Raw genomic sequence first — 19,943 nt, 5'->3', positions numbered from 1 at the left:
AAATACAGAAAGAGGGGAAATGGGTTCATGAGTCGTGACAAGGTAAAGAAAAACACATCAGCGTTGCAGACAGGAGCCGAAACTCGACAAGGATATCCAGGACAAGGACAAATAAAATATGTAAAAAAAAAGAAAAAAGGAAAAAAAAAACATGTTTAAGAGAGCTGGCGAGAATGTGTGTGTGAGCGAAAGAGACAAAAATAAAGAACCAGGTAATCTGGAAAAATAAAAAAGGCGCGTGGAGGCGTAAGCCATCCCCAATGAATAAGCAGGCCATTATCCTGAAGAATGACGGCCCGGGGCGGTGATTATGCTGCTATTATATCTTAAACAGCGTGGTTTGTCAAAATGCATAAGACCCCTCCAGACTCTGCAACTCTCCTCCTACACACGTACATGCACACACACACACACACTCACACACAAACAGAAACACACGTGCGCACACACATGCAGAGGGTTGTCGGATATCAGTCTCTTTCGGTGCGTTCCGTTATTCTTTCCAAACTATAAGCGTAGGTAGGCTATCACCCTCGCAAGTGACATTGCTCCGCTGTTAATTGAATCGGCCTTGAAAATAAAGACACCCCCCCCCCCTCATTCCGCCCACCCGCCCCTACAGTGTGTAAACACTGAGTGCACCTGAGGTTTTCTCATTGAGCAATTTCTCCACTCGTTATGGATGAGCGCTTCCCGAAAGGCGGGCTAATAGGGGGTAATGCTATCCCCAGATTAGCAGTGTTAATGTGCATGTTAACACCTCACCCTCACCTTGTTGTGTTTTATTACACCGGACATGCGTGCGTGAGTAAAACATGTCCTCTGCCAAGGGCATCCTTGTTGTATCATTGATAGGATCCTGGCAGGGATATGCAGTCCAATGTCCTTGTTATCCAGGGTGGTCGTCTATACAGGAACATAGCCACGTTTCCTCCCCGGGGACCTGGAACCACAGAACACAATGCTCCTGTTCCAAATGCTCTCTCTTTTGCACCCATCCCCCAAAACTGATTCTTATTACACACACAGATACACACACAGACACACACACACACAGAGGCCTGCCCGAGGGCCCAGCAGGGAATGCTAGATTGTAATGCCGTGGGGTCAAGTGTGTTGAGACCTTGATGCAGGATCATTTGCTTCCAATCTCTAACACTAAACGTTGTATATTTACCTCTGTCCTCTTCCAACAAACTACTTATCTATATACACATCTTCCCATCTACTTTTGTTTAATCGAGTAATGGCATGTGTTGTGTTGTGTTGTGTGACTGTCTCTCCTTGATCATATACTATCTGCAAGACATCGTTGACGTACTTGATGTTTTCAAAGTTTATTTTTCACTTTCCACATTCAGAAATGGAATTCATGAAATGGAAAAATGCACACAGACACACACAAACAAACCCAGACACACACCCACACACACACACCCACACACACACACACACAAATGTGCATACATACGTGTACATGCACATAAAACACCACTCAAACAAGTACCACTCAAAATCACAGGTAGTTCAATCTGTGTTTTTCTCTCTGCTAACTATGTGGTTCTCTTAAAAGGTCTTTACTGCAGCAGGAGTGAAAAGTGCCAGCGTTAGAAACCACAAAACCCATTGAGGAGGTGTCAAGGTCTGCCACAAAATGGTCCTAATCCTGTTTCCGGCATTCTTTTAGCCCGCTGGCATCGCCATTTCGCTGCATATTCTCTAGGCTGTCAGGCCCTGGGAAATCCCTCTAAAGTGCATTGTCCAGATACACATCAAAGTCCTAAATGCAGACTTTTCATTCAACACCTAAGAGTGTAAAAGAAATTAACTCTGCACTGTGTAGTAGAGCTTAGAGGCAAGGGACAACACACACACACACACACACACACACACACACTCTCTCACACACACACACACACACACACACACACACACACACACACACACACACACACACGTATAGTGCCAAAGTTTGCAGTCCTGAAACCCGGGGGAAACGATTTAGCATTTTTGCACTTCTAGTTTCCTCATCTCAAGATCTAGTGGTTTTTGATTGGATGCTTGAAATAAGGCCTGTGGTTCACACAAGCTTAAGGGATTTTCACGCTTTGTTCTTTTTTTTTTAAAGATGTGTTTTTGGGCTTTTTTATGCCTTTATTGATAGGACAGTAGACTGACAGGAAATGAGGAGATAGATGGGGAGTGACATGTGGCAAAGGTCGTCCGGATCGGGAATCGAACCGGCGACGTCAGCAGGCATCATAGCCCAGTATGTGGTATGCGCCTTGACCACCAGGCCAGCGGGCGCCCCACACGCTTTGTTCTTTGACATAAAATACGTGGGTAAATACCCCCACTTTTTTCTTTCGTTTTAACGAGTGGCTAAATGAGACTTGATGCTGTCGGGGACATAGAGGTTATCACGCCAAATAGGGCTTTAGTGGTGGTGAAGTCATGTGACTGTGGTGTAGCTTGTGTTTAGATTAACATTAGATTTTTATTTCTGCATTCATGCTCAAAAATCATAAACTTGTGTATTCAAGATTATTTGGCTGAACTCTATCACAAGCTTCTATTTGACAGAGAGCGTATAGCTTATTTTCAGCAATAATACTTGTTATAATAAAAAATCCCCCCATAGGCGTCTAAGATACAAATTTCCTCCCTCCACATACAAAAATATATCATCCCGGGAACACTGGGCAGCAATAATATGATTTATTATTCCTGTGCCTAATCACTAATTGGACCAAAGAGACCAGGAAGGTGGCTTTACTGTCCACACTCCATCAATATAGTTTTGTTTTTACGGCATGTCTTTGTAGTCTAGCCGTCTAGAGAGAGTCTGTCTGTCTGTCTGTCTGTCTGTCTGTCTGTCTGTCTGTCTGTCTGTGTGTGTCTTTGGAGCTAATCTTGCAAACAGCTGGAGCGATAAGCACCAGATGTCTGGTGCACACTTCGAGCAAGCCACATATTAAGTACCTCCACCATTTTATTTCCACATTATGAGTTAGACTTTTAAGTGTAAGTGTATAACTTGCATTTTATAATGGAAGTCAACAGGCTCTGTTCAGGCTGAAACCTTGCCCAGCTTTGGAGTCATGTGTCATACTGTAGATATGACAGAGTTGTGATGCTATAAGTCTGAGATCCACACGACTGACTTCTTTGTGTTAGTAATAGTTTTGAGATAATTATGAATATGAATATTAACATCACTTGTTGCCATATTACTTTTTGCCTTTCTGGAATTCATTAAATACTTTTAGAAGAAGTCTGATGCACACCTCAAAGGTTGGTGACAGGTGTGAAGGACAACCAAAAGGGTGCAAATGTTCAGAAGGGGAACTCTGATAACAAATCAAAGAAAAAAGGTCCCGCACAGGCCGTCACTGTCTGGAACTTGCAAAGGGATGCTGTTTATTAAGTCAACGTTTTGGTTGTTACACCTTCATCAGGACAGACATAATCCATGTCTTGAAGCATAAGTAATGTGTTCTCTTGGAGCTATAATAAAAATTCAACCTTAAGACAAGTTCAGAACAGGACTCTGGTAAGATGGCTGTCACAAGAGTACCATTATGAGATTGGGAAGACTTGTAGCTGCGGACTTTACGCACGCACGCACGCACACACACACACTCTTATGTGAATTATTTGGACAGAGATAACAATCTCTTTCTACTTCACGTTTTCGGGAGTGCTTATCAAACATGCCAGAGCGAGAGACAACAGGTGGTTGAACTGTGCACATCTCTCCTTTAGTTCCACTTCATCTTTCATTTTCTTATTCTCCTCGTTTCTTTAACACTCTGCCTGCCATCTCACCCCTCCCTGGCTAATCTTCTTAGAGGGAAGAAAACTCCCATTCTCTCTCAGTTTAATCCAGGTCCAGCCTAAACCAATGCTTGCATTCCCAATGTGGGGCCCTGCCTAAACCAGCGGGTATGCTGCTTGCCAGTTCCAGGAGTTATGGTGTCAAGCCAGTATAACGACACATCACACAAAGTCATGCATGAAATCATTTGGAGCACGATCCGTTCTCATTAAGGCCAACAGAGGAGGAGGAAAAATAAATCTACACGACTGCTGTAGTGAAACCTCCATACAATAATTGGACTACTTAATGAGTACAGTGTGAATGTAAGAATAGAAGTAAAAATGTAGTGTTTATTACAAATTATGCACTCTAAATACTGTTGTTTTTACAAACAAATTAAGGATCAATTTCAGAACTGGAAGCAGATGCAAATTGCTAATTATTTGTCATCCTATACTTGCGATTATATTTCTCATACTGCTAAATCCAGATCCCCTAATTGACAAAACATTAAGAAATATCTTGTCAAAGAAAAGAGGGAGGGTGGTGTTAGACTGGAAAGGGCCTTTTACATAACCCTAACCCTGAGAGAGAGAAGTCTGGCATAATGTATCAGTGTGACTGTGACCCACTAATGTGGGCATCCCTGTTTTATAAACATCTTAAAAACATGTCAAGTTTCAAAATAAAAATAGCGAAAAAGATTTTTTTCGCTGTTAGTCTGATGAAGTATGTAGGGCATAAGTGGTTAAAATGAATGAGAAACCTGAAATACAGAGAAAATGAATGTTACTGATGTACAATAATAGCGTGTACAGCTGTGGTGGTATGGGAGTGAGTCCTGCTGGGACCACTCTTCACAGGGTGTCCGGGACAAAGACCACCACTGGTGAGATAATCTCTCTCTCCCACAGCCTATACGCATGTCTGATCCATGCCCCTGGGCTTGGAAAAACATGCACTACTAAACACACACACACCAACAATGAATTTAGCTCATAATAGAGCCATTTAAAACACATAAGAGGAGTCAGACTAGAACGTACCTTGCAATGCAAGCATACAATAGTTACTGGCCACTTCTGAAGGGGACCATGGTCGAGCCAAGAAACGCAGATTAAAAGTCAGCACTCAGCTTCAATCGGAATTGTTAAAAACGACAGCACAAAAATCTTCATGTAGTCCTGGACTGAATTCTACCAGCCATATTAACAGTGGCTCAGGGGTAGAGTGGCCGGTAGGTAGAGCAGCCGGATGGAGAACCGGCGCAAGGTTCCCAGTTCGATCCTGGGCCCGATCCTGGGACCAGAGTAAGTGTCGAAGTGTCCTTGAGCAAGATGCTGAACCCCTAAGTGCTCCCGATGAGCAGGCCTTGCATGGTTTCCTCTGCCATCGTGTATGAATGTGTGTGTGGGAATGGGTGAATGTAATGCACAATCTACAGTATGTAAAGCACTTTTGAAGTCAACCTACAATCACCCTAATAAATCAAGAATTTCAGGATTTAGAAAAACTTGTCTATATGCTTTCATCTTGACTACTATAATGGTGGTTAGGGTGTTTTGGGCTCCCTAAAATAGTTCAGATGACTTAATTCAGAGCAGCTTGAATCCTTACGAACACCAAGAAAGTGGATCATATCACTCCAGTTAGATATTTACTGACTCCCTGTGTCAAAGAAAATATTTCAAAATATTTCATGGAAAAATATCTGGAGAAATATCTCCAGATATCTGTTATCTGGCCCAGTGGGAATGGGCCTTTACTATGGCAAAGACGGTATCTCTTGATTCAAGTTAAGTGATTGGTACACACTTTTTTACAACTGTTTTTCTTTTTGTATAAGTTCACTTAATTTGTATTTTTCCCTACTTTTAAGTGTTTATGTTACGTGTATGTCAGTGTATAATGTGTGTACTTTATTGTCTGTATATTTTGTCTTGTGTTTGTCTAGTGTCTGAAAAAAGACAAAAAAAAAGACAAAAAAGAAGTGAGCGGAATGGGATTCCTCATGACTCGCGTCACAGCAACCACACTTGCAATTTCCCAAAATAGTCCAGTAAAAATAAAGCTGAGGTTGGAAAAAATTGTGTTATTTAGTTTTTCAACTGATTCTGACAGGAAATTAGGTCTACTAGCCAGGATAAAAAATCTACCATAATCTGCTCACTGCAAATACCCACAGTGGCCAAATCAAGTTGGGCTCCCATCGACTTTCTATACAGGAGGAAAATACCCAGGAAAAAAATCTGCTTTAAGTAGGATGTGAGGGGTCTAACTAGGGGTTTGTCATGATGCTGAATCCATTGCAAGCATTTGTTTTGCACAAAAAACATTCATTGGCCCCAGAAAACGCCCACAAAACTGATGAAAAGTGATGACTCATCACTTTTCATCACTAAACCATCATTTTCTGGGGCCATTTTTAGCCGAAGGAATGTTTTTTGTGCAAAACAAATGCTTGCAATGGATTCAGCATCATGACAAACCCCTAGTTAGACCCCTCACATCCTACTTAAAGCAGATTTCTTTCTGGGTATTTTCCTCCTGTATAGAAAGTCGATGGGAGCCCAACTTGATTTGGCCACTGTGGGTATTTGCAGTGAGCAGATTATGGTAGATTTTTTATCCTGGCTAGTAGACCTAATTTCCTGTCAGAATCAGTTGAGAAACTAAATAACACAATTTTTTCCAACCTGAGTGGATTTTTTCCTAGAATTACTAGACTAAAAGTGCATCTTTCTAGTTTATTTTTATATGCAAATGTCCATTCATAAGGTTTTTGTTTTGCTGTGTTTTTGTCTTATTGCTAATGTCTTGTTTAAAGCACTTTTAATTTCCTGGTGCTGCAATGAGCAATAAAACAAAAGTTGCCTAGAAATATTTGACAAATTGGCTTAAAACGATTAGTTTGTCAAAATCGTTTTCATGTGACAAATACAATCCACTCAGCCAAGGTCAAACACATTTTTTATACTCTCCTCCCAATTAACTTAACTTTGACCAATTACAATTTCTATACCTGCAAAATATATTAAATAGAAATATCTGGAAAATAAAGTTCAGGGACTTTTGGTGCAAGTACTATTATATGGATTTTGATATAGACTATACCAACTCCTAACATAAGTTCCTATTTCGGGGCTATAAGATTGGTGCACTTTCATTATTTAATTTCAATAGGTACAAGGCAGGAGAACATTATTATTTTTTTGTTGGGGTGGGGTGGGGTGGGGGATATGTTTATTAACAAATATTTACACAATATTTGCATACATAGCAGAAGAACGCAGTATCAATGGTGTGACGTTAAATCCACAATATTCATCTTTCTGATATACAGTGTTTCTTTGACGCAAGCTTACAGAGATGCAAAAATACAGCGCATCATTGGCTAATTCAATAATAAAGCAGCCAGCCAGTCAGTCCACAGATACTAGAGACTAGAGAGTAACTCATCTCTAATAGTCTGCCATCTCCTAAGTGGTAAAACATGTAAATTTATGTAAGGGCCCATAAGAAACACATATTTACAATACGTTTAGGTAATCACAAGATGCGTGCATAGGCATCCAGGGCCCCCGGAGACGAAAGCAGTCAATACTAAAATAGTTTTTATGTCTCATTAATTCCCTCTGCATTCGCCGGTACATCCCCCTTTTACCGCGGTAATACAGTAATCACTCACAATCGCACTGAAAATTATCTGCACTCATCTGTGGAGGAGGAAAAAAAAGGCAGAGGGGGCAAAGTGAGGCGAGACGTTCCCATTTTAGCACTCTCTTGCCTCTTTAACCCATTTAGGCATAGAATTATTGAATGCTTTAACCAGTGAAAAATAGCAGATATACAGGCCGAGTATATCTGCGAGCTTGTAGACCTGCTATTTTTGAAAAAAGTAGTGAAAACGTGTGCAAATCTTATATATATAATATATATTTCAAAGCGAACGTTTGTAACTCAAATTTTTCTTCTGGGTGGTCCCTGGAACTAAATATTTTGAGATGGGGGTCCATGTCCAAATACATATCATTTTGGGGGTCCTTCACATGAAAAAGTTTGAGAACCACTGACATAGTAGTCTCTCAAGAACAGACTAACTGAGCTCCAGATAAGTGAAAAGGACCTTTTCTTTGACGATGGCTGGCCAGATTGCTGACGTAGAAACATGGGTTTTAAAAAAAAAAAACCTTAGGATTCAAAAGACACTTATGAATCGGGTCGAAATTCTAATTTTCACGATTTTTCAAAAATAGCAGATCTACAAGCTCGCAGCGCGGCACTCGGTGCCGCGCTGTGAGCTTGTATATCTGCTATTTTTCAATAGTTAAAGCATAAAATAATGATACACAATAATGTGTACCCCGTTTTAAATGGTTTAATGTTCATCTGGGAGGCGCGGAGCGCTCGGCTCCTCTCTCCTCCCCTCAGCGGCGATGGGACCATCGGCTCCTGCACTCCCGAGCCGCTTAATGACAGTGGGATGTCGATGACACCCGTGTGTGTCCCGCTCGTTAGACACTTGCACACTCTCGCACACGCACGCACACACAGCTTTTTCATGCTACATTGCCTGGTCGGTAGTACAACATAAAGGGTCATCGTTGGTGTGATGGAAAAAGAGGTACCTTTCCACTCACATTATGCTGTGATAAGAGCCTACGTTTCTCCTTTGGGTTGATGTCGACGCAAAAATGGAATCACTTCAACCAGAATAATGAAAAGCTCTTTGAGACCTGCATGTGAGAAGCCAAATGGTCAAAGATGTCATTACCTGTCTGCTCATTATGACCTTGTTTTGCATAACCCATTATTAGACGCGTATATTGAACCTGATAGTAGTGGTCTACAGAATAGACCTAAAACAATCTATATGAAAACAGATATTCCATATACAGTAGAATTGTCTTTGTCATGTTAATGTATTGACACTTTGTCAAAAACGATGTTAACTCTTTTACTGCCACAGAATTGAACAAAAAGCTCCATCCACTGCCAGCTAAATTGAGAATTGTCGCTCATCTTTGAAGGCCTACTGGAGAAATTTGGTTTCGACTATAAAGACAACAATTATATGGCAACGTAGAATAGAATGTCTACTTTGCAACAGAAAAAGATTTCGAGCTTTTATCTTGTTCTGTTCATTAGCTAGAAGCTGCAGAATGTGGCCTAAAAACAGCTCTTTGAGAACATAAAGCTGAGAAAAATGCATTTTTGTGAAGAATACATTTTCAGGCAGAAATCTCTCTTTAGCCTTTTATTGTTGGCTTCAGTAACATCACACCTATGATCAGTGGTTGTTTACAAACAAATTCAAAAAAATAAAAACAAGAAAAAGTGTCTTTTTACACACTTTTAGTGTGTAAGAGAAGTAAGAGCAGTAGTAAGAGCAGTGCAGAACATTGACACAGTGACATGAGCTTCAGCCTGAATCCTGCTTCAGCTTTCAGGGTTCTCTTTATCTCACTGTGACACTACATGTCTACAGAGTGTATATGTGTGTGTGCGTGCGTGCGTGCGTGCGTGCGTGCGTGCGTGTGTGTCATTCAGCCTGCACAGGGCCTGGGGCTCCATTCTGTTTCACTCCAGCCAGGCTCCTCCGGAAGGGCTCCACCGGGTCTGCTGAACTCGTACACGAGCCCATGGTCGATCTGTAAATTATACAAATACATAATTACTATAAAATACATGAAAAATAGTACACCTTCAAGCTCACAACGCGTCACAGCAGAATGCGTGACGCCCTCTCTCTCACACACACACACACACACACACACACACACACACACACACATCCTTGTGTGACTCGTACACGAGCCCATGGTCGATCTGTAAATTATACAAATACATAATTACTATAAAATACATGAAAAATAGTACACCTTCAAGCTCACAACGCGTCACAGCAGAATGCGTGGAGGTTGGGGGCCTACTATTTTCATCAAAAGGCCGTTTTAGAAATGTCAACCCCTGCCTCTCTAACATTCTATGCACTTCCTGCTTACCACACAAATATATATATATATATATATATATATATATATAGTAATTATGTAAAAACAGCATTCATGGTCTGGAGAGGGCACTTTTTACAGATGGATAAAAGGGCAGGGGCTCAAGCCCCCTTTGATGTCTATGTGAGCATGTGCATGGTGCTAAGTCTGATTTACAGAAAAAAGTTTGTTTTTTCTTTACCTATCCTTGTCCTTGGACGACCACGATGTGGAAATGAAGAAGTAGGCTCATCATCATCGTCGACTCATCATCTAAAATCATAGCCAGGAAAATATCAAATAGTTTATATCTAAACAAATCAATTTACAATTTTGACATTTAGCAAATGACTTACAATAAGTTCATATATAACATAAAATGCAGTTATAGTAAATAGTTACCATGCATTTACTGTCACAGTGAAATTCCCTTTATACCCTGTATACCTATATAAAATGTCACAATGCAACATAGCTCTGTTTACACAAAGCTGTACTCCCTCCAACTATGTTCCCCATTTTCAACAGTTTTTATTTGTAACACTTGCTTTGGCAATGTAAACGTATGTTTTCTCATGCCAATAAAGCTCCTTTGAATTGAACTGAAAAGCTACATCATCAGCTACTGATGATGATGATGATGATGACGATAAAAAGAAACCTCTCCCTCTCTCTCACACACACACGCATCGTACGCACGCACACACAAACTAAGCCAATAAATCCTAAATTCCCATCAAATAATCTTAGTAGGCTGTGCAGTGCACGTACACTACACGCGGTACGTGCACGCGCGTGATAGGAACTCCACGTGTGTCCTGAGTAGCGACAAAAACAAACAAAGCACGTGGATCCTAACTGCTTGGATCAAGTTACTGATCCGGTCCGGATACGGAAACATTTCTTGCATGTATGTGTACGTGTAAATAGCCGGATGCAGTAGGCGGGCTCTAGACCGGATCCCAATGTCGGAGTGGCAACACGTCGCAATGGAAAACCGTTACCCACTGACCATCCCCCCATCCCAGGCTTCCAGTTCCACACGGATGCTCTGTTATCACACAGTATACAACTATATACAGTACAACTATACAATACATACATGCACTGGATTGGAAGTCTTACTTTGGACAGTAGAATCGTGGCCTCTGTTCTCCGAGGGGTCTCTACGCGGAAGCCATTCTTCATTGGCCAAATCGCCCAGTTTGTCCGTCTTTTCGCGGCGGTACATGGGTCTCTGCTGCTGCGGCGATGTGAGCCCCCGGGCGGGGGGATCCATCCTACACGGGGGTCGAGCTCCGTCGGGATCGGTTTCCACAATATCACGAGGCTCTTGATCCATTTTTGGACCCCGGTTCTTCGCGACTGGCACCATCTTAGTCTGGGATCGCTTCCAATTTCGGGCTTTTGATCCGGTCGGGAGCGGATGACGTCCTACGTTCTTCAATCTTTTTATCTTCAATAACAATGGCTACAGTGATCTTTTTCTCTTCTTCATCATCATTATCATCATCATCATCGTCATCATCACGACCACCACCACCATGGGCGCTGGTCCTGGGTCACCAACACGGGTAGGTTGTGTAATCCTAATTCTAACAAAGTTTATTTCTATCGGTCAGGGGGGGTTGGGTCGCACTTCGGCGGAATGATACCAGCAAGTTGAGGCTGAGTTGGCCTAATACATCTCAATATTCTAGTACTGCTAAATACTACTACCTACTACAATTACTATACTACTAATACTATAAAACAACTGATTTCCGACAAAATGATCGCTTTTACCAACGTTTCTCTCTCTCTTTCTCTACTAACAGCCCGATGCATAAAACAATATAGTCCCTCAATGCTGCTAGCAGCTAGCAGTGGCGTCAGTTCAGAACAAGCTAAGGTATGGCAACATGACTGGTGTCTGGTGAAGACACCAGTCATGTTGCCATACCTTAGCAACAGGCACGATGAAAAGTACATTTTTATTATTTCCCCCTGTCAAGGTATGGCAGCTGCATACCCCTGCCATACCCAATTGACGCCCCTGGCAGCTAGTCGCTCTGGGCAGGCGGAGCCAGGACAGTCTGTTTACTTTTTTTTTTATGAAAGGTTTCCGGCTGTCCTCAAAATGACACAGACGACCAATTATGCATTCAAAAGTTGCGCAAGGACGACTTTTATCATAATCCATAAAAAACATCAAACGAACGAACGGGCGTATTGGCACAGAGGTCCCTGGAGGATTGGGGCGAACAGGAACGTTCAAAGCAGTATAAGAGTTAATGTCAATCTTTTGTGTTAAGGGTACACAGAAGCACCACGAAACAGCAGTTCTATTTATCTCATCTATGGTACCTAGAGGCACGCATTATTAGCACCCTCTAGTGTCCATGGATGAAAACTCAGAACTCAGCTTCTTCAGCTTGCACATGTAGATGGGTCCAAAGTTGGCTGCTAGGTGTGGAAGGACCATCTCACCCAAGGTCAAGTCAGAAGCGAAGTTAAAAGTGTTGCTGAACAGCTTTGTGAGGGGTCGGAGGTCGAGGACCTGAGATGGCATTGGATTAGGATGAAGGTGAAAAAAGAAAAGAAAAAGTTACCATTTGGATTTAGATTAACAATCATTTTATTCTGCAGAGAGGCATTGTCACAGGGCCATACAGAAAAAAAACATGTGCTGATGAATATACTTGTAATGAGATTCATGAAAAGTTTAGAGCCCTATTATATAAAAAAATCACACCCGTGTGAAGTGGAGCTGTGTGTGTGTGTGTGTGTGTGTGTGTGTGTGTGTGGATCATGTGTACCGATTTTTGTGACATTTGAAGAAAATATGTAGGAAAAGGAGCAAAAAGTGTGTTTTGGAGAAAATTCAAGATGGTGGACAATCTATCATGGCGCAAATGGGCGTGGCCTATATGGGGAGATGCGTCATGGCCCAAGGAATCCAGGGAAAAAATATTTTTAATTTTCCGACCTACGGTTCAAGAGTTACAGGCCAAAACGTAAAGTGGGGTGTTATGGCGCCACCATGCGGCCAAATGACACAATTATTTTTCATTTAATCCTTGAAATCATTATGAACCTCCTCTCCAAGTCTTGAAACTCTAGCCCCTATGGTTTGCGAGAGACAAATAATTGAATGTGAGTTTTTGCGATTCCCATTATAAGTCAATGGGGAAAATGAATTCACTAATAAATTAATATCAATTAAACTATAGAACCTTTCTCTTAGAAAAGTAATAGCCCACGATTCCCGAGTAAGCCGGTCGATTTGACATATGGCGCGAGTGTGTGGTGGCAAAACTGTGGGACTAGTGGCGTGCCGAAGTTTAGGAAGTTCAGGCTACATACACACACACAGACACACAGACACACAGACCCACACAGCCACGTATAGGGAGCCTGTGCTTCACACAGCTCCAAAAAAACTGGTTGTATAAATGTACAGTAACATCGCAAAATCATAGTGCCCATTCATTCTCATTTCAGGTTAACATTCATAAATTATTTTGTTGCCATAATTGAGCTTGTGTGCCCGGTACACTTTTAGATGATTTAAGGCTTTGTTCACTTTATTAGACCGTATAGGGCAGCGAGAGAGAATGTGAGAGAATGCCACTAGTCATAATTTGTATTATAGCACTTCATACAAAACATGCAGCTTAAAGTGCTTTACATGAGACATAAAATGAAACAGGAAACAGATTAAAAGGAGGTAAAAACTAAATGTTTAGCATAAAACAAAAGATCAGCCAAAATGCTCAACTAACACATAAGTTTATTTATTTTTTCCCTTTTTTTATTTCAACCCGTCTCTGAAATGGATAAGGTTTTGCATCTAGCAAGACCGCAGTAGTGGGTCTAAAGGCTTTTAAAGGAATAATATAAAGCAATGGAATTTGCGTGATGTAAGCCAGCCCATTGCGATCTTCAGAAATAGAATAAACTCTGAAAGAGACAGGGAAGCAGTATAGTCCAGGTAAGTCTGGAGTGACCTGTTCTCTATTTTTTGTCTAATAGAATTTTGCTGTAACCTTTCAATGGACCTGTAAAAAGAGTGTTCAACTTACTTGAGATAAAAGCATGAATTCCTTTTTTTCAGCATTTTGCAGAGTTAGGAGTGGTCTAACTTTTTTTTTTTGTTATCAAATATAGGAGTGGTCTAACTTGAAATTCATATGAGATGAAAGAATACCATTTTGGTCAATTTATTTATAAGGGACTTAAAAGTTGCAGTGCCACGAATTTGTGTCTATGGAGAGTCATTACTCCTCTCATAAACATTGCAAGGATCTTAGTATTTTTAAGCTGCAAGCTTCTCTGTCAAACAGGTAAGTACCAACAGACTGATTCTACCCACGTAACATTAATATTGAATTAGCTAATTCAAAATAACATACCGGTCGTGTCCCATGTAAACAAACAGACCACAACAACAATCAGGAAATGCGTGTGAAATGTCTTCATAGTCTGTGTAATCCATGCACTTAAAATGCTAGTTGTTGCAGTAACATTCCATTTTCAAGGAATATATTAATAGTGTTTATGAACGTGTTTTAGATACTATTTCAAACACTATACTTTTAATGAGTAAATAAGCAACAGGCTCAAGACAACAAGTGGAAGAGTTGCAACAGTCCTGAAACGTTTTGAGTTTGAGATGCTAGTGAACTTTCTCATTGTTGCCTGCCTTTCACAAGGTTGTCTGCAGAGGTTACCGGCACCATAATTTCAGCTCTGGTGGTTGTGATTTTATTGTTAAAAGATTTTCCAAATTTAGGGAAAGAGGCTTGGCTAAGAATGTCAGGTTTTAACGCTTTCAATGCCACCTTTTCACCACTAGAGGGCGCCCAGTGGCCATAGAAAACACCCATCCACAAGCGCTGTAACAGCACAAGCCGTGCGCAGCCATGACAAGCCTGAACACTTTCCTTTGTGTCATCAACAGGGACAAGATGAAGTTAGCTTGAAGTTAGAAATTGGCTACCAAGCATTTTAGAAGCCCTATTTTCGGCGATTTAGCCATGATTAAACCTTGCACACCTCATGGATATGCATGGAACAGAGAAAATGAGCTCTAAAGATCCTGGATTGCATTGGAGTGGATGGTAAATATCGGCGGCGCGACGCTCTCGCGGGCCGTGTAAACAGATGACGGCCGGCGGCCCGGCTCGAAAAAAATAATAATAATAAATGTTAAAAGCCGAACTAGTTCGGGATAGGCACCCAGGACGGTCCAAATCATCCCGAACTAGTTCGGGATAGGCACTAAAGCAGTTAAGAATGTATCAATAATAATCTACCAGCAATGTTTTAGAATGGCTGCTATTTTCTTAGATATGGTGTGTGTGTGTGTGTGTGTGTGTGTGTGTGTGTGTGTGTGTGTGTGTGTGTGTGTGTGTGTGTGTGTGTACACAGCGTTATTGCAGGTAACCAACTATGTATTTGTTGTACAGGTAAATCCTTTTTCAGTTGCTCTACAAGACCTATTCATCACATTGACAGTGCTGTCTGATTTTCACCATATCAAGCTGACAGAAAGGCTACAGTAACTCAAATAATCACTTGTTACAACTGAGGTATACAGAAGAGCATCTCTTAAACAACAGATTGAACCATGGGGCAGAAGCAGAAGACCACACCAGATGCTACTTCCGGTCGGCTAAGAACAGTAGGGAGCCGTTTCTGGAATACTCAGCAACCGTGCCACGCTCAAAGTCATTTAAAAACATCTTTCTTCCCCATTCTGGTGCTTGGTTTGAACTGCTGCAGATCGTCTTGACCACGACTACAGGCCTAAATGCGTCAAGTTGCTGCCAAATGATTGGCTGATTAGACATTACCGTTACCGTGCAGTTGGAGGAGGTGTGTCTAATAAAGTAGATAGTAGATAGTTCTTACGGCAGCACAGTCAGTCTGCAACTCATGAAGTGGATTTGAACCCAATATGTGCTTTACACAGTAAAGCCCCACCACCATGGCTATTTAGCTGCACAAGTTTGTATTGTATTTGTATAGTGTGTGTGTGTGTGTGTGTGTGTGTGTGTGTGTGTGTGTGTGTGTGTGTGTGTGTGTGTGTGCGTGTACTGACCTGAAGGTGGATGCCGAGCTTCTCTCTGGCCAGGTGGATGGCCTGCTCCACCACATACTGGTTCTGAAGCTGGGAGAGGGTGCAGGTGGAGTAGACGATCTCTCCCCCTGGACGCGCTGCCTCGATACCAGCCCTGTAGGACACACAGAAACAAAAGGGAAGCTTTTGAAATTGTCATGAAATTATACTGTATGCTCAGAATGTAGAGACTTGGTATAATATAGCATAAACTTCTTTATAGCTAGTGTGCCATGATTAGTGAGATAGCAGGTTTCATTAGATTTCTATCCAGATTTGTGTCTTGGCATAGGTTTTGTAAAATTCTGTCGTCTTAGATCTGAATATGGAGATTCAATATCGGCAATTACTCAGCTGGATGTACTCACGAGGGTCCAGGCCTCAATATCAGTTTAAGAGGCATGAAACTCATGCTGATTTTGTGCATTTTTTTCTAGCTTAGGATAAAGAATACAGCAGAATAAAAACATGGATGCATCTGCATTGCTTACATTTGTATGTTCTTCTTAGTCTGACACACACACACACACACACACACACACACACACACACACACACACACACACACACACACACACACACACACACACACACACACACACACACACACACACACACACACACACACACACACACACACACACACACACACACACACACACACACACACACACTCCTGTTGTCAACTTACAGCAACAACTCCATCTGAAGCTGGGGCAGCATGCGTCTCTCCTTGGTTCTGCTCCTGTTGAATATATTGTTGTCGTCCTCCAAGACTGAATGTCTATCTGTGGTGCAGGGGACATCAACAAGGACCTGAGCACAGAACAGAAGGTAAAGCCTGTAGTAATACTACATACATACTCTTAAAAAGGTGAGGTCAATAACAGTAGTTGCAGTTTTTCCCGAAGCTGTATCTATTTGTAAGCCAATGTACTTACTTAAACTTTCAAGTGCAACCTATTCAATTTAGTACAAATTCCAGTTGTTGGCTTGGTATTCAAAAAGGTAGTGTACACTCTAATATTTCAAAAATCAACCACAATCAATTCCATGTAATTTTAGTCCAGCAACCATTCTGTTTGTTTTGTTTACCCTGTCATAGACGTCCTTCTCCATTTCACCCCATGTTGTGCCATCGTGGGAGGAGATACGCAGTCTCCCTTTCAAAAACTCCTTTGGAATGTAGCTGTCGATGACCTTTCTTAGACGTGTGGTCCGAGACACCGATTTATCATTCACACATAGAAACCCTTTATCACACAACAAAATAACATAGGGTAACAGAGGGTGAGTTACATTTATAAACACAATCTGATTTAGCTATAATAGCAATCATGACATAAGCTATTTATTATAATCACTAATTCACTATGACGTGTCTTTAATTATAATTAAAGTAAAAATAGTCAAATAACAAGGACAAATTGTTCTGCCCACAACCTTATCAAACCAAAATGCTTAAACTACTGTAAATGTAGGTCTATTATAACTATGATAATGGTTCTTTTAAGTCCCAATTATTAAGTAGAATACTTGACCTTATAAATATAGAATGTTTATAATGTGTTATGATTATTTCTTGTGTTATATGTTATGAAACATCGCACGTAGGCCTATTATATTACCTATAACCTATACACGAGTGAGCTCTCGGCACCTCCGTGCGGTCCAGGCGAACACAACGGAGCGCTCCCTACCTCCGGTTCAGCCAATCACAAGCTTCCACTGCTGGAAGCGGGATGTTGTTTTGATACATGCCAGTCTAAAGGAGACATAGGGCTCCTGGGCTACAGGAAATAAGGAGCAAAAAAATATGAAACCAGAGACAAAAGATGAGATCCGTGCTCTGCTCTTACGTATGGCCTGGGTCTGAAGCAGAGCCAGGGTCTTCCCACCGGGGGCAGCACACATGTCCAACACGCTGTGACCCTCCTGGACATTCAGCGCCAGGCAAGGCAAGATGGAGGCAGCATCCATCAGGTAGTAAGACCATAAGCCATACATATCTGGTCTAAACAGGAACGAGACACAGAGAACCAAGATTAGATTGCATCTTGGCCTGCGGATAATGCTGACATTCACAATGCAAATGTTTCATAAATATACCTAAACAACACAGTCAGTTCAAGGTTGTACTTTATTGTTACGTCTTTTGTACAGGTACATAAGAGTAAAACTTAATTTTGTTCGGCTTCCGTCAGATAATGCAGTGGTATATATAACAGCAAAACAACAAAAACAACACTTCTAAAGATAAAATAATAAGTAATAATCTCTTAAGACTCAAGAGTGAGGCTCTTTCATAGCTCACTAAAGTAGCTGCGGTGAAGCTTATACAAAAATAAAAAAATACATAAAAATTGGCATTGGCTCAGAGGAGCGCAAGACGAAGCAGCCGTACGTGGCACTGTCACGTACAGTATGTGGCGCCATCTTGTATCCCAAATGCTATTGTTGATCTCTAGGAGTTCAGCAGAGGATAACTATTGACCCGTACTTTAATTGCAGAATAATGTTCACCTAGCAGGCTTGAATCTTGTGATATCTGTTCTTGGAAACACTAAACACTTGATGTTGGGGCTGAGCTGTGGCAGTGGAAGTTCTTGACCAACCCCAGTGTACACCTCCTCTGTCCTGCCCTCTGACTTTGCTCCACCTATTGGGTACAAGAAGAACTACAGTAAGTCATGACAATCAATCCTCAGTGAAAGCATGGCTTTAAAGCATAACATGTCAACCAAATTAAACGTGAAAAGGCACAGAATTCTTGGTCTGCAAATTCCCTCTTGATGACAGCACCCCTACCATCCTGATGTGTGCTTGTGATGAAGTCCCTGCAGCCCTGGGCCTGTAGCTCAGCAACAACAGCCTCATCAGTAGAGAAGCTGTTGAGCAGGGCTCCATACTTGCGCTCAGAGAGCAAGCTGACCCGGACTGAGGACCACTGCTGTTTTCCCAGCTGGAGGCTGTAGGTGGCATCAAAGTTCTGCAGGGCCAGACTGCTGGCAGGGTACTTGGTTCGAGTTTCTGCCTGTTAGCATTAGAACAGGGGATATGTCTCAGATATGTATCAGGTAGGGTAGATACAGATAGATAAGATACCTTTATTGATCCTGCGACCCGTGGCCGGGGGAGTCGTCTAGACTAGAGGCAGCACATCAGTTAAGAGTTACAGGTACAGTCTAGAGAAGGAACACAGTAGTACTGTCGTATACAACAATACAAAGGCAAGAAAAACAATAAGAAGCACCGTCAATACAGAATAACAGCATAATCGTATACACCTATTCAACTATGCTGCACTATGCAGAAAAAAACAACGCCACAAGGTTACACGTTACAGTGCCCTCACCGTTATCCCGCCCCAAAACAAATAAAGTGTCCATTACAGTCGGTGCAATGCAAAAGAAAAGTGACAGCGTTCACAATGCAGTCAGTACAATAGCCTAAAGTGTCATTAGAATAGAGGTCAGAGTCCTTGATAAATCTATTATTCCAGGTTATGTTACAGTTGACCTGGCACTGCAGAGCGACCAGGCATTGTAAATCCTTGTAGCTACTGGCACAAAGAGGGCATGCATACAGCTCCACCCCGGGTAGGGGAATCTGTTGTTTCCTCTCCTGCTCAGACAGAGATGCCACTATACCTAGGTGTTTCAATGGTGTTTACTTGAGACCCCCTTCACTGCCTAGTGCCTGCATGACTGATGCCACAGTGATTCACAAACAGTGTTAGGTCATGCGCATAGCTTTTCCGTATCATACCCATTTGGCCTTTACACGGTTTCTTCTAGGAGTTAGACAACGTAAATCTTTGATTTTCCTCAGCAGTAATCTCGTGTCCATGAGGGCCGCCATCTTGCCGTGCTACAGTTTTAATAATCCGTCTTTAGTTCTTTCTTTCCATCGGCCAAAACAAAGGTTCCGCATCCTGGCATCACGTGGGCGGGCCTGAAACCGATCCTAGGCAAATGATTGGAGCAAAACCACTAAGTGAAGTGTCGCTCTATCTCTCTCAGCCAAT

The 19,943-nt window shown here is 41.7% G+C and overlaps 1 protein-coding gene across 1 annotated transcript; it reads right to left on the bottom strand.

The window, feature by feature from the left end:
* Positions 1 to 658: 658 nt before the first annotated feature.
* nsun4 (NOP2/Sun RNA methyltransferase 4) lies at positions 659 to 19,778 on the bottom strand. The gene is made up of 8 exons (XM_080726271.1): positions 19,685 to 19,778; positions 18,725 to 18,950; positions 18,440 to 18,575; positions 17,776 to 17,930; positions 17,012 to 17,169; positions 16,608 to 16,732; positions 15,899 to 16,031; positions 659 to 943 (listed from the first exon to the last, which is right to left on the bottom strand). Exons 1-8 carry the CDS (start codon positions 19,775 to 19,777, stop codon positions 890 to 892), a joined length of 1,080 nt encoding a protein of 359 aa, XP_080582397.1. The 5' UTR covers position 19,778; the 3' UTR covers positions 659 to 889.
* Positions 19,779 to 19,943: the final 165 nt, after the last annotated feature.

This window comes from Nannobrachium achirus, assembly GCF_963921795.1.
Source record: "Nannobrachium achirus genome assembly, chromosome: 5".
Lineage (NCBI taxonomy): Eukaryota > Metazoa > Chordata > Actinopteri > Myctophiformes > Myctophidae > Nannobrachium > Nannobrachium achirus.
The sequence above is the reverse complement of the archived record's forward strand: the minus strand, read 5'-3'. Positions and strand labels throughout refer to the sequence as shown.